Raw genomic sequence first — 15,763 nt, forward strand, 5'->3', positions numbered from 1 at the left:
ATGGCCATGAAAGCCACCGGCTCTAAGAAATACCTCCAGTTGCTCCTTTTTCAGGTCGCTCTTCTAGGGCCTGTCTTCTGTGGGAATGTGTTGGTCTGGCCAACGGAAGGCAGCCACTGGCTGAATGTGAAGATAGTTATACAGGAGCTCATCCGCCGTGGGCACAACGTTACCATCCTGGTATCCAACGCTTCCCTCTTCATTAAACCCAGGGCTGAGGCTGCAGAGAAGTTTGAGGTCTATAATGTGCCCTTCAAGAAAGACACCATTGAGAACCTCATTGAGGACGTAGTGGCACTGTGGCTGAATAACAGGCCAACCACCTTGACCTTCTGGCAGTTTTACAAGGAGCTGGGAAAACTGTCCAAAAACTGGCACCAGATGAACAAGCTAATGTGTGACGCGGTGCTAACCAACCGAGAGCTGATGGCCCACCTGCAGGGGTCTAGCTATGACCTGCTGCTGTCAGACCCAGTGACCCTCTGCGGGGACCTCCTGGCTCTCAAGCTGGCCATCCCCTTCATCTACTCGCTGCGCTTCACCCCAGCCTCTACTGTGGAGAGGCACTGTGGCAAGATCCCAGCCCCACCGTCCTACGCGCCCGCAGCCCTGTCTGAGCTCACCGACTGCATGTCCTTCAGCGAGAGAATAAAAAACATCATGTCTTACCACCTGCAAGACTACGTTTTCCAGAGCTACTGGGGAGAATGGGATATCTACTATAGCAAGGTCTTAGGTAAGCCTTCTGCTACCTCGCTTCTCATTACACAGCCTCGCGCCTTACGACCTGCAGAACTAGGAACCTGGCAGGGTGGCAAAGACAAGGTCTGAGAGAGGCCAGCAAGAAGTTTGCCATTATGTCCCTATGTGGAAAAGGGAATGAGCCACCAGGGTCCATCAGGTGCACTCACTCCCCTGTCAGGGTGCTGTGCTGCTATGCCATTGGATTGAGACAGGGATCGGTGGTCATCCCAGTTGATCGATTTGACTTTTGCCATAATTATTTTTAATGCGGAGGCTGAAACAACTTCCACACCATATAGGGCCCTCAGCAAGGGAGCTCAGCTTACACATTTCCCCCTCCAATGACTGCTTGCACAGAAAGCAGCCAGGAACAGAGCTGTTTTCCTAATCCAAAGTATCATAACAAGGAGGGGAATTACGAGCCAACCCTGCCACCCTCAGTAGCAATACCGAAATGCATTGTGGCTTTGTAACAGAGACTTCACGTACGTCACTGGATATATAAAATGAATCCTCTCTGCACAAAACAAGTTTTATTTAAAACACACCCTCCACCCACAAACAAACAGTGAAAGCAACAAGTCTTCCTTTGCAGGCTTTTCTTCTGGACTGTTTTGAGTGAATATGTACAAAAATATGTTTATTTAAGTATTAATCACATGTGATTAACATGCCATTTTTACTAACCTCACATTGAGCTCATGAAAAAGAGCACTTGCAAATCTGTCAGGGTTCAATTGCCTGCAAATACTTGCATGCTGCAGCACTCCACAAGCACACCAAACTGTTGTTGTGCACAGCAGATGAGGTATCTCAGCTTGGCTTCTGTTGTGGTTTAACCTCAGTCGGCAAGCGAGCACCACACAGCCGCTCGCTCATTCCTCCCCCTCCCGTGGGATGGGGGGAGAGAATTGGAATAGTAAAAGTGAGAAAACTTGTGGGTTGAGATAAAAACAGTTTAATAATTGAAATAAAATAAAATCCTAATAATAATAATAGTAATAATAATAATAATAATAATATACAAAGCAAGTGATGCACAGTGCAATTGCTCACCACCTGCTGACCGATGCCCAGCCAGTCCCCGAGCAGCGGCCCCCCCGACCAGCTTTCCCCAGTTTATGTACTGAGCGTGACGTCACACGGTATGGAATGTCCCTTTGGCCAGTTTGGGTCAGCTGTCCTGGCTGTGCCCCCTCCCAGCTTCTCGTGCACCTGCAGCCTTCTCAGTCGGTAGAGCATGGGAAGATGAAAAGTCCTTGACTAGTGTAAGCACGACTTAGCAACAACTAAAACATCGGTGTGTTATCAACATTGTTCTCATCCTAAATCCAAAACACTGTACCAGCTACTAGAAAGGAAATTAACTCTATCCCAGCCGAAACCAGGACAGCTTCTCACAGCCCAACTGCTTCCATCGCCCTCATTTTCATCCTGGAAAGGATGCTCTAGGCAGCACGGAAGCTGTAGCAAAAGTCTTCCACAACAACATTAGGAAAACGTTGTGTAAAGAGCTGGGCAGAAGCCCAGTAATGATGATTTTTAGCACAGTGAAGGGGCCTTACATTATTTCTTAACTGCACATCAGAAGGGTGACCATAAATAAAACTGTTTAACAGATTTTCTGGTTCAACTCACAGTGCATAATTGGCACCTAGTGGCAGGCAGGACAGCCCACACCATCACCTACCAGCTCTGGCCTCCCGCGACGCATGCTGTGGAAGAGGCAAGATCACGAGGACAGTCTTACTCTGGTACTGGAGTCACTTGCCATGTAGTTTCATCCACTTTGAGATGCAACTTTTTAGCCGCAGCCCTGGATCATCACCACCTTAAGGGCACTGTAAACGGACGCTCAGTGGCTTTATAAAGCAAAAGGGTGCCCACACAGTGGGTGAACATCTTTGCTGCATACCCAGCTGTGCTTCAAAGAGCCGCAAGAATGAAAAAGTCACCTCTTCTACCAAACAAATAACATAGAGACTGTCGTTGGACACGCAGGAGGGCCAGGATGACCAACAGGACACAATCCTTGCTGGACTGAGCCCCCGAGGGCTGACAGTTCTGTCCGCTGCTCCAGAGGAAGCACATCTTCCCGCTTCAGCTAGCTCTTTACCACCAGCTGGTGCCAGCTGGTCCCAGTCACCTTTTTCCCCAGGAAAACATGCCATTATCCAGGACAGGATTTCACGCCAGCTACCTTTGCTCCCTGCCCTCCAGAGCAAGGCAGTGTCATGCATGCCCAGCCCAGCTTGGGAGCGCTGCTGCTCCCAGTGAAGGAAGGCCACGGGGGCATTGCCACACAGGGCGGGCTATGGCCGGGAAGGAGGTGCCAGTGCTGTGGCTGCTGGCTGTGTTGGGCTGTGGTTCGGGGGGGAAGGTGTTGGTCTGGCCGGCTGACAACAGCCACTGGCTGAACATGGGGTACATACTCCAGGAGCTTGTGGTCTGGGGCCACGAGGTGACCATGCTGCTGCCTTCGTGCTTGCATCCTCAACTCCACACAGCCCTCACCCTTCCAGTTTGAGGTAGTTGAGGTGCCAATCACCAAAAAGGAGATGCCTACCTTACTGGAAGAAGCTTTCTATTTTGGTTTTACCAAGAAAGAGCGCTACCTGTCTGGGAAAGTCTTTACAAGATAGCTCAATTGGTGTACAAGCTGAAGAACATAACCAAAATAATTTGTGATGAAGTCCTGAAGAATGAGACGCTGCTGGAGAGACTAAGGGCATCCACCTTCGATGTCCTCTCGGCAGACCCACTGGCACCCAGTGGGGAGCTGTTGAGAAGCTGGGTATCCCCTTCGTGTATACCGTCCAGTTCTCCATAGGCAACACGGTGGAGCGACTCTGTGGGACACTCCCAGCACCTCCTTTCTACGTACCAGCCACCCTAATCTGCCTAACAGATAGGATGTCTTTCCTGGAAAGGCTAAAAAGCATCTTCACCTACACTGTGCAGGATATCATATATCATTACCTTCTCTGGGGAAGCTGTGATCAATACTATAGTGATGTTTTAGGTAAGGCTGCTCTTACTTCCAGAAATTACATCTGCGGTACACACAAGAGTAAATACCCAGAGCTTAGAGGTTAAGGCACAAATTAGGAGCAAGACAGCCCTGAACTCATTCTCCTTCCTCCAAAATTCCTGCATCAAGTCAAACAATCCAGGCAAGTACAAACGTTACCTGTTAATCCTGACCTGCTACACTAGTACAGCTAAGTCCGTACAGGTACTTCTAGGATAGGTAAAACAGTGCTAAAGCCACTTGAAACAGAGCTCATCAGTCATATTCGTAGAAGAATCGTGACAAACACTAAGAACAGCAAAATAACACTATATACCCACCAAACACTACTACTGAATTAAACCTTTGAAATAGAATTAAAAAATGGTTTTGGAAAGCTATACAACAATACTACCTTTTTTCCCCTAGCACCCTTCTTGCCTGCTAGCTTATCTCAAAATGAGAGAAAACGGCCTCCTGTGGTCTTTTAAAGGCTTGGGAGAGCAGCTGAGCCCCAAATTGCAGTGATAAAAGGCCCTCAGCAGAGACAGGGTTCTTTGCTTTTCTGAAAGTGTCTAAAAGATATATTAGAAGATAGCTGTATTTATGTTTTTTTCTTTTTTAAATAATAGTTGCATAATTATTTTCATGTTTTTGCTCTAAGTGATTATTGTAATGCTTAAAAGGAAACAGGGCAAACATACATGCATTGTTGGTGGGCAGATAAAATGGATATTATTTCAATATGAGACTCTAAGTGTTTTTATTTATATTTTACTAGTAGGGTGTAATTCTGCTAAGAGAGCTAAGTTGTTAAGATATCCTACTATTAGAGTACCTAGCTGTGTGTTTACTTGTGCTGCTTATCATGTTTGACAGACTAGAAAATGTTTTGCTGGCTTAAGCATGGTTTGCTGATCTCCTGTTGTGTAAGCCTCAGAGCTGCTTGGATCTTGTGTTGTCTATTTTATTGTTAAATGTGGGGTTTAGCATTTAAGGCTCCATGTGCAATACCTGTTTTGTTAGCTGTGTTAGCTTAGCTGTTCTCTACCCTGACTGTGATATGCTTTGATCCGGAGTGTATCCAGGCCTGAAGGAGGTGTGAAAGGAAGGGGCAAGCATCTCACAGAAATGGGGCAATGTCCCAGCTCCTGTGGTGTATGCATGCACCTTCTCTTTCTCCTTGGAAAATCTTCTTCAGGGCTCTTATTATTCTAGCTGCTTTCCTAGAGCTACCTAAAGGCTTTTTCAAGTGATGAGGTTGAAGCATGATGAAAGACTGCTTGCTCCACTGTCAGTCTAGTGAGGGGAGCTCATGTGGTGGTGCTGAGCTCCTGGAGGAGTGCTCAGGCCCCGTTTAGACTCAGTCTGAGCCTCATTTGCCCTCTGCTGATGAGAGAGCAGCTGCTTGTTCTTTTCCCTGAACACATCAGTAGCACCAAGCATCTCCACTACATCTGCAGGATATAGTCAAGAGGAGAAGTCAGGTCTCTTGTCTTTGGCAGTAGCTGTCCTGGACTACACGATGTGGATACACTAATGCCAGTTTGCAGCATCTTCCCCAGAGAAGGCACAGAAGCAGCAAGGTGAGCCAAACCTGTGCTCCTCACTTCCTCCTGTTTCTCTCCTGGGGTGGCCTGATGCTAGAGTCATCTCTACCAGGACTGTGTCCTTTCAGCGGCAGTGCTGTGTGTCCACAGCATCTGGTTATAGGGAGGACAGAACTAGAGCACCCTGTGGGCTAGTTGTGAATCACTGCAGGACATTTTGCACCTAGTAAATGAAGAGATAAAAATTGTAATCAGCTTTACAGGTAGGTTGGTTCCTACAGGGCAAAGAAGCAAATCTAGGCTGTAGTCAAGTGATAAGATGGGGTTCATCTTGTAGCTGTCAAAAAAGTCCCATGGGCTGCTGATGTGCTTTCCCTAGCCTGAGCTCCTGCTTGGTAAGGAATGCGTATCTTCACCTTGAAGATCTGGTATGAGGGTATACTGATTTTGGCTGGTATACAATTAATTTTCTTCATAGTAGCTTGCATGCGGCTGTATTTTGGATTTGTGCTGAAAACAGTGTTGATAACACAGGGATGCTTTAGTTACTGCTGAGCAGTGCTTACACAGTGTCAAGGCATTTTATGCTTCTTGCACTGCCCCACCAGCGAGCAGGCTGGGGGTGCACAAGAAGTTGGGAGGGGGCACAGCCGGGACAGCTGACCCCAGCTGACCAAAGGGATATCCCATACCATGTGATGTTGCGCTCAGCAAAAAAAGCTGGCGGGGGGAGAAATTTGCCAGGGCTGCTGTTGCTCAGGGACTGGCTGGGCATTGGTTGGCTGGTGGTGAGCAATTGTTCTTTTTGCATTACTTGTTTTTCTTGGTTTTATTTTTGGTTTTTGCTTATTAAACTGTCTCTATCTCAACCCATGAGTTTTCTAACTTTTGCCCTTCCAATTCTTTTCCCCTCCTACTGCGGGGGAGTGAGAGGCTCTGTGGTGCTTAGCTGCCTATCAAGATTCAACCACAACACAGGGAAAGGGCTTCTGGTCCTCACATGCTGCAAAATGCACTTTGTGGTGAGCAGAAACAGGAGTTGCCATCATTTCCAGATCAGCTGTGGCTCTGCAGGAGACTCCAGAACGGGATTTGCTGCTTGCCCAGTCCTCCCATGAGTGTTGTTTTGTGTTCTGACATGCCCTTTTGCCAAGCTTGGCACCAGGTGGATCTCACTTTTATTGGCTGGCTCTGAAGTGTTTGCACAGTGGAGCAGCAAACTGCTTCCAGATCAATCAGACCGGAGTTGTACATGGACTGCTGAGATGATGGGGCCAAGGTTCCCCTGGCTGCTCTGGGCCTACGCATGCTGCTGGAGCACTGGCTTTTGTGGGAAGGTGGTGGTCTGGCCCACCCATGCAAGTCACTGGATCAATATGAAAGTGCTGCTGGAAGAGCTCGTTCTCCGGGGTCATGAAGTGACTGTGCTGGTGCCCTCAAGCAATCTGCTCATCAAATACCAAGACACCTCCTCCCCCTTCACCTTTGAGGTCCTGCAAGTCCCCTTTACGCAGAAGACCCTGCATGATACCATGGATGACCTCCTCAATTTCTGGATGAATGAGGTCTCTAATCTCTCCCCCTGGGAGATCATGTGGAGGATGAAAGAGCACCTGGAGGTCTTTACCAATATGTCAAAGCAGACCTGTGACACCTTGGTGATGAACCCTCAGCTGATAGCAAAGCTGCAGCAGGCCAAGTTTGATGTTCTGATCGCTGACCCCCTGTCTGTAGGTGGGGAGCTCATAGCAGAAATCCTGGCAATCCCTTTTGTCTACAGCATCCGCTTCTCTGCTGGCAATGTGCTAGAGCGGCTGTGCGGTGGGCTCCCATCCCCATCTTCTTATGTGCCTAGTAGCACAAGGGGGCTGACAGACCAGATGTCCTTCATGGAAAGACTACAGAACTTCCTCTTTTGCTTTTACACGGATTTATTTTTCTTGAAGTTTTGGCAAGACGAATGGGATGGGTACTACAGTAATGTCTTAGGTAAGGCAGCTGTTGAGTGGTTTCTCCTCTTGCATAGGTTGTGCCTTTTGAATGTTTTGAGAGCTCAATGCTGTTGTCTCAAAATACTCTTTCTCAATGGCCAGCAGAGATGTTAATCCCGTTTTGGTCACATGGAGGCTGTGCTTTCCCTTTTAGAGGTCTGGTCTAGTCTAACAGACACCAGTGCAGTTTTGCTCTAGTTCCTCTTGAGCATCTTTAGAGCACACATTTCTGATTTTTGTCAGTGATGATCCTGCTGGTGAGCAACTGCAGTGAGCTATATGCCCATTGTAGTGCTTTCAGAGGACAGTTGTTGTCTCTTCATCTTGATGACAGGCACTTTACAATTAAGATGGTAGCAGATAAAGGGGGGAGGGCAAAATCATTCCTTAACTAAGTGTAAGGCACTGGAGACAGCTCCATTGACAACATAGGGATGGAGTTAACCCTGTTGTAACTAGGAACACTGGCTGTCTCTGGACAACTGCAGAACAAAAAAGCACCCTTCATTCACATTGCATGCATTGTCTGGAGGTATCATCTTGCAACCCTGCGTAGTACAGGATGCTAAGCGTTAGTTCATGTTCTCCAATAATAAATGCTAAGAACTGTCACCTTTCCCTTTCATCCACTATTCAGAGTTTGAAATAGTCTCCTTAAACTACATACATACCTGAAATTTTTGTTCCAACCTAGTACAACTCAGGCTTGATTCAAAGTTCAATGGACTTTGAATCTCGTACAGAATATCTATGTTTAGGCAGATAACAAGTGAACAGCAAGCTTAAGGGCATCTATTCTATTGCCCTCCAATCTCTTCCTGCACTTCCCAAGAACGCCTCTGTGCTCGGCAAACTAGTCCCTTTTCCCTGGATTTTTTTTTTAATATCACATAAGACTTAATTACATCTTTATATCCCTCTATTTGTAATGCAGGCTTAATTTTCACTCCAGAAACTTTGTAACTGACTCATTGCTCTTTACTTAAAATAAAATAAGAAAAAGTAACTGCATGTAAATTGTAACACTGATCAAATAGTATAAGAAGATGCCCTACAGATAATTTTTATCTTGCTGCTTATTTTGCTTGGTTACTGCTTGCATTAGGCTGGCTTTGGACAATCATTTACCAACTTGTAACCCTTTTACTCCCCTGTTCCACTTTGTGGGGAAAATACTGCAAAGACAACTCACAACGTGTACCTGACAGTATATATTTTTCCAAATGGGAGGCTATAAAACAGTTTTTTACCCATTGGATTTTTTCCTATAGATGGATTTATAGAGACATTGGATTTTGCACAAAATGACATTCAAAGCATCTATGGATTTGGCCAAATTTTCCCAGTATGTGTCAGAAGGAGCTGACCCAGTCCCCAGAAGAACTAGAGATGGCTGTACCTGGCTTTTATTGTAGTCTGAGCAGCCACTGACTGAATCACCATTTGAAAAATGCCACAGAATTTTGTTTAAAAACTTTCCTCCTCCCTGACTGGTGATAATCACTTTGCGATTCATTTGTTTTTTGTTTGGAACTGAATTTTCTGTGATTGTTCTCTTCCCCAAAGTGCATTTTTATTACAAGCACAGGTAATGAAGTCTTTCAGCAGTACAAGAATTGCACTTCTGTATCACAGAAACTAAATGCTTCCCACTTACTCTTGTACTGCTCTAAATTCATCCTGAAGGTTCAAAATCCTTTTAAAGATCGTATTGCCTTGTTTGTGGCAACCTGCCAAGGCTGAACACAGGACAGGGCAAGGAATAGGTCTGGATTTGTCCATGTTTTCATTTTGTGCATGATTTGATAGACTACACTGACTGGGAGCGCCAAAACACAAAGGTAAGGCTCCTATTCTGCAATCTACAGCAAACAAGACTGCTCCCATGCGTGTTGTAAACCTATTGTACCTTGTCCATAGGAAGGCCCACAACCCTGTGTGAGACGATGGGGAAAGCAGAGATATGGTTAATCAGAACATACTGGGATTTTGAATTTCCACGGCCTTTCCTGCCCAACTTTGAGTTCGTTGGAGGACTTCATTGCCAGCCTGCAAAGCCGTTACCAAAGGTATCCCAACTTTGTTCCACTGCTGGTTGGCTGTTTGCCCAGCAGAGTAAAACCTGTTTCTGTCCCTGATCAGCCATGCAAGCCATGTCCTGAGAAAGCTCATTCTTAGCGAAGATGCTCTGCTACCAGTGGGGAGCACGGAGCTATTTAGCAATCTGTCCATACTTGTGCAAACTGAGGGCTGGGTTTACAGCCTGCTATCTTAAAAGAGGATAGCTGAGGTCAGCAGGAGGGAATACAATGTTTGTTTTAGGAAAAATAGGTGCTACCTCAGAGTAGTTAAGTGTAAGATTTAATTCTAAGATACAGACTTGCAGCCCATGATAACATTGAAATACCTGATGCAAAAAGGCACTGTGACGGGACAAATTCTTTAGACAAAATCGTCTCAAGACTTGCAGAAAGAGACTAGTGATAAACACTTTTTCTATTGTTGCTTAGTTTAAGACATCTTAAAGGGAGTAAAATACTGAGCATCTCCAGCCTACACTCTGCTGTGACTGGTAATATTCAGGTGGAATTTGAAACTCCCAGATACTGAGGATGGCAACATGACAAGCTCTGGTCTAGATTATCACTCCTGTAGGAGCCTTAGAGGAGGTAGGGTATTTTCAGTGCAAGTTGTCTTCTAAAAGAAACCTTCTAACTCTCTTCCCACTCCCCTGTAGCAGTGGTTGAGTTGGGGGAAATGGATAACCATTCTCTTTTGGAGGCTATTGCTCCATTTCACATGACACTAACTAGAAAAAGGAACAGGAAGACCTATTGGTCTGATTTGTAGAAAATCTGTTTAGCAACATGTTCTGTATTGCAAGAAATAGAGAACTGGCTGACTAACAAAGTGACAGCAGCGACTCCATGAATCTCTGATCAGGATGCTGAAAAACCCTGTCCGTTTTCAGCACTGTCCCTTCCTGCAGAGCTATGACATGCAAAGTACTTGTTCCAGGAAAATCCAGAACCATGACTGACTATGCTAGGGAGGGTGTCACAGCATATGGCCCTCTCAACGTCAGTGCCAGGATTCATTCCTGCTGCTTGTGCTCTGAAAGAAATGTGTCCTGAAACTGCTTGACTTGCTTTCAAAAAGACAAAGCTTCTATCACCTGTCTCAACTTGTCCTGCTCCTTCTTGGGGAGAAACTGTCTGTTCGCACAGGGCCAGGTCTATCTCTGTAATGCCCCTCTGTCAGCGGAGGTGCTCATACACCACGATCATCTCCTTGATAAGCTAAAAAGGTTATGCTCTCTATTCACAGAAATCTGTGTAATCTGCAGTGCATAATTACTCTTAGTATGTTTTCCTCTCCTAGGAAATGGAAGAATTTGTTCAGAGCTCAGGGGAACACGGCATCATGGTCTTCTCTTTCGGGTCGATGGTCTACAACCTAACTGATGAAAAAAGTAATGTGATTGCCAGAGCCCTCAGCCAGCTTCCACAAAAGGTGAACTTCCTTTCAATTCTAAAACAATTTGCCTTGTTTTTTGTCACTCCTGTTGCCTTCAGCGAGCCTTTTACATTGACTGGCCTGTTTTTTATCTGCATCTCTGCTGGATGTGCCACAGCTGGGAAGCTGGGCTCTGCGGAGAGGCAGACTGCTGAGTCACCTCATGGCGAGTTCTGGTGTTTCCCCTTCTCTGAACCAAATGACGTGGAGGTGTGTCGATAGGCCAAAATATAAAAATCGCTCTATGCAATTTTTATAATAAGCACATAATAACTAATCAAAGAGCTAAACTGGAGCCAAAGCTATTTGAATTACTGGGAAAAGGTATGTGGATTTGAGACAAAGCCCTACATTACATGTAATAATATAGAAGGGCACGTCACATGCACTATGTTTATCTTATTCTTCCTTTGTTCAAGGTCCTCTGGCGGTACAAAGGAAAAAAACCAGAAACTCTGGGCTCCAACACCAGGATTTATGACTGGATACCCCAAAATGACCTGCTTGGTGAGACTGATTCTATCTGGGATGCATTGTGCCCTTCGAAAAACTGTTTCATTCTTTATTTTTCCACTAAAATGGCTTATTCAGGCAAAAGAACCACATAACGCTTGTGGCTACAATTAGTTTCACAGCTTAAGCAGCAGAGGTTTGCTCTTGGAGCCTTAATTTCCTAGCCTGCTTTTGACTTTAAGGTGAGTGGCTGTACAAGAACCATGGAAGATAACAGACAGGCTGTGAAGGGAGTACGGAGCAGTGGCTCAAGAAGGCAGTAACTTGAGCTTAGCTATAAAGATGGATCTCTAAAGCAAAAGCCTCTGTCTTACAGAGCTTGGTGGCAATTGTCTGGAAGGGCTAAGAATCACCTGTAGGCGATGTAAATCTGTAATACCAAATATCTGTAAATATCAAAGTAGACCTGTACTCTGGAGCTGGATTTGGCCTCTGCATTTAATCTCCAGGGCTCATTCTTCAAAATGCTTGACCTAAGCAAGGCTGCAGCAGGGGGCTGTTGTGAACCTGATACCATTTAAAAACTAGAACTGCACAACAGCAGAAGGGCTGAAGTAACTCTGGGGTAGTCTGGAGGAATGTGCTGATTCACACATTGCATTAAAATAAATATGAATGTGTGAAAGCTAAGTGTCCAAGCTCTGATGCTGATCCAGAGGTCAGGGCTGTTCCCTTCTCTAGCAGTGCATTTGCCCGGGTAGTTTGCAGTACTCATGCCCCAGTGAACGCAGTCTGCCACAGCTGCTGTTACACATGCCTCTCCTTCCCTGTTCCAGGCCATCCCTTGACAAAGGCTTTTATTACTCATGGTGGGACCAATGGAATCTATGAAGCTATCTACCACGGGATCCCGATGGTTGGGATTCCCATATTTGCCGACCAGCACGACAATATTGCTCATATGAGGGCAAAGGGAGCTGCAGTTCAGCTGGATTTCAGCACACTGAAGACGCAGGACCTAGTTGATGCACTGAATACAGTCATTAACAATTCCACGTGAGTTTTGTTCTTGCTTTACAGTAGGATGAGGTTATTAAAATCTTGGGCTGCTGATGTGAGAAATTCTGCTGGCTCTTCTGGGAACCAAGAATACTGAGTAGCTGGAGTTTGGGTTTCAGGTGAAAACCATCTTTCATTTCTGAGAATCAGCATTTCTCAGAAAGGGGAGATCAGTAATTTTTTTTTCCTTATACTACATTTTATGATCTCTTTGACAAAAATAGTTGTTGGAAAGCCCAGAGCAGCTCCTGAGACAGTTTTCTGCTCGCTCTCTTCCTTGATCTCTGCTAGTATAAATCCTCTGGAGACTCTGGGTGACAATTCTAGTTGTATTATGTCTACTCTGTCTGTAACCACAACAATTCTTTCTCCTACCGCTGAGTTACCAATATCCTCAGGTTACTGTACCTATCAGTCAGGAATTAGATGGTAAGGAAGCCCAGCAGCTGGGATCCCTTGCTAAGGATAAGGCCATTGACAAAGGGATTGGAAAAAAGACAGGAGTCCTCAGTCTTTGGCAGTGACTCCTGTCAAGTGTGAAGGATGGGTACCTCTTCAAGGAAGAATTCGCAAATTCCCAAAGCAAATCGACCAACATTGATGAAGGTATCCAGTATCTGAGGGAATTAACCATGGTGGAGGTGATCTATAACAACCTGGATGACGACCAGGCATCCAAAGACCTGGATGAAATCCAGTGCACACGGCCCCCCCTGCCAACCTCCCCCTTAGTTTTATTGCTAAGCATGATGTCATATGGTGCGGAATATAGAATCATAGAATCATAGAATAGTTTGGGTTGGAAGGGACCTTTAAAGGTCATCTAGTCCAACCCCCCTGCCGTGGGCAGGGACATCTTCAACTACATCAGGTTGCTCAGAGCCCCGTCCAACCTGACCTTGAATGTTTCCAGGGATGGGGCATCCACCACCTCTCTGGGCAACCTGTGCCAGTGTTTCACCACCCTCAGCGTAAAAAATTCCTTCCTTATATCTAGTCTAAATCTACCCCCCTTTAGTTTAAAGCCATTCCCCCTTGTCCTGTCACAACAGGCCCTGCTAAAAAGTTTGCTGCCGTCTTTTTTATAAGCCCCCTTTAAGTACTGACCAGCTGCAATAAGGTCTCCCTGGAGCCTTCTCTTCTCTAGGCTGAACAACCCCAACTCTCTCAGCCTTCCTTCATAGGAGAGGTGTTCCATCCCCCTGATCATTTTCGTGGCCCTCCTCTGGACCCACTCCAACAGGTCCATGTCTTCCTTATGCTGAGGGCTCCAGAGCTGGACACAGTACTCCAGGTGGGGTCTCACCAGAGCAGAGTAGAGGGGCAGAATCCCCTCCCTCAACCTGCTGGCCACGCTTCTTTTGATGCAGCCCAGGATATGGTTGGATTGCTGGGCTGCGAGCGCACATTGCTGGCTCATGTCCAGCTTTTCATCCAGCAGTACCCCCAAGTCCTTCTTGTCAGGGCTGCTCTCAATCCCTTCATCCCCCAGCCTGTATTGATACAGGGGGTTGCCCCGACCCAGGTGCAGGACCTTGCACTTGGCCTTGTTGAACCTCATGAGGTTCACACAGGCCCACTTCTCAAGCTTGTCCAGGTCCCTGTGGATGGCATCCCATCCCTCAGGCGTGTCGACCACACCACTCAGCTTGGTGTCATCTGCAAACTTGCTGAGGGTACACTCGATCCCACTGTCTATGTCATTGATGAAGATATTAAACAGTACTGGTCCCAGTACAGACCCCTGTGGGATGCCACTCGTCACCAATCTCCATCTGGACATTGAGCCGTTGACCACTACCCTCTGGATGCGACCACCTAACCAATTCCTCACCCTTTACCGGGCAGTCCACCCATCAAATCTGTACCTCTCCCGTTTAGAGAGAAGGATGTTGTGGGGGACCGCATCAAAGGCCTTACAGAGGTCCAGACAGACGACATCTGTAGCGCTTCCTGTGTCCGCTGATGTAGTCATTCCATCATAGAAGGCCACTAGGTTAGTCAGGCAGGACTTGCCCTTGGTGAAGCCATGCTGGCTGTCTCGAATCACCTCCCTGTCCTCCATGTGCCTTAGCATAGCTTCCAGGAGGATCTGTTCCATGATCTTCCCAGGCACAGGGGTGAGACTGACTGGCCTGTAGTTCCCCAGGTCTTCCTTATTTCCCTTTTTAAAAATGGGGCTTATGTTTCCCCTTTTCCAGTCAGTGGGAACTTCACCGGACTGCCACAACTTCTCAAATACAATGGATAGTGGCTTAGCAACTTCATCCGCCAGTTCCTTCAGGACCCACGGATGGATCTCATCGGGTCCCATGGACTTGTCCACCTTCAGGTGCCTTAGATGGTCTCAAACCTGATGTTCTCCCACAGTGGGCAGCTCTTTATTCTCCCAGTCCCCGCCTTTGCCTTCTGTGGCTTGGGCGGTGACACTCGGGCACTTGCCGGTGAAGACTGGGGCAAAAAAGTCATTGAGTACCTCCGCCTTCTCTGTATCCCGGGTAATCAGGTCTCCCATTTCATTCCGGAGAGGGACCACATTTTCCCTAGTCTTCCTTTTATCCCCGACATACCTATAGAATCTTTTCTTGTTGCCCTTGACGTCCCTGGCCAGATTTAATTCTATCAGGGCTTTAGCTTTCCTAACCTGATCCCTGGCTGCTCGGACAATTTCTCTGTATTCCTCCCAGGCTACCTGTCCTTGCTTCCACCCTCTGTAGGCTTCCTTTGTGTGTTTGAGTTTGTCCAGGAGCTCCTTGTTCATCTATGCAGGCCTCCCGGCGTTTTTGCCCGACTTCCTCTTTGTTGGGATGCATCACATCTGAGCTTGAAGGAGGTGATCCTTGAATATTACCCAGCTTTCTTGGGCCCCTCTTCCCTCCAGGGCTTTGTCCCATGGTACTCTGCCAAGCAGATCCCTGAAAAGGCCAAAGTCTGCTCTCCTGAAGTCCAGGGTAGTGAGCTTGCTGTGCACCCTCCTCGGTGCCCTAAGGATCTTGAACTCCACCATTTCATGGTCACTGCAGCCAAGGCTGCCCTTGAGCTTCACATTCCCCACCAGCCCCTCCTTGTTGGTGAGAACAAGGTCCAGCGTAGCACCTCTCCTCATTGGCTCCTCTACCACTTGGAGAAGGAAGTTATCATCGACACATTCCAGGAACCTCCCGGATTGCTTATGCCCTGCTGTGTTGTCCCTCCAACAGATGTTGGGGTGGTTGAAGTCCCCCATGAGGACCAGGGCTTGTGAGCATGAGGCTGCTCCTATCTGTCTATAGAGGGCCTCATCCGCTCGGTCTTCCTGGTCAGGTGGCCTGTAGCAGACCCCCACTGTAATGTCACCTGTCCCTACCTTCCCTTTAATTCTGACCCATAAATTCTCGGTCGGCTTCTCATCCATCCCCAGGCAGAGCTCCATGCACTCCAGCTGGTCCTTGACATAGAGG

The 15,763-nt window shown here is 46.9% G+C and overlaps 1 protein-coding gene across 2 annotated transcripts in view; it reads left to right on the forward strand.

Annotated features, from left to right (window-relative positions):
* LOC143159707 (UDP-glucuronosyltransferase 2A2-like) overlaps positions 1-15,763 on the forward strand; it is a 20,259-nt gene continuing 4,496 nt past the window's right edge. Inside the window, exons 1-5 of one of the 2 annotated variants that reach the window (XM_076336949.1) lie at positions 1-736; positions 9,216-9,364; positions 10,677-10,808; positions 11,231-11,318; positions 12,101-12,320. In XM_076336949.1, the coding sequence (XP_076193064.1) occupies positions 1-736; positions 9,216-9,364; positions 10,677-10,808; positions 11,231-11,318; positions 12,101-12,320 (1,325 nt within the window). Of the gene's footprint in view, positions 737-6,519; positions 7,294-9,215; positions 9,365-10,676; positions 10,809-11,230; positions 11,319-12,100; positions 12,321-15,763 lie in introns of those variants that run through there. The other variant, XM_076336948.1, reaches the window with a different exon arrangement.

Source organism: Aptenodytes patagonicus, chromosome 4 (genome assembly GCF_965638725.1).
Source record: "Aptenodytes patagonicus chromosome 4, bAptPat1.pri.cur, whole genome shotgun sequence".
Classification (NCBI taxonomy): domain Eukaryota; kingdom Metazoa; phylum Chordata; class Aves; order Sphenisciformes; family Spheniscidae; genus Aptenodytes; species Aptenodytes patagonicus.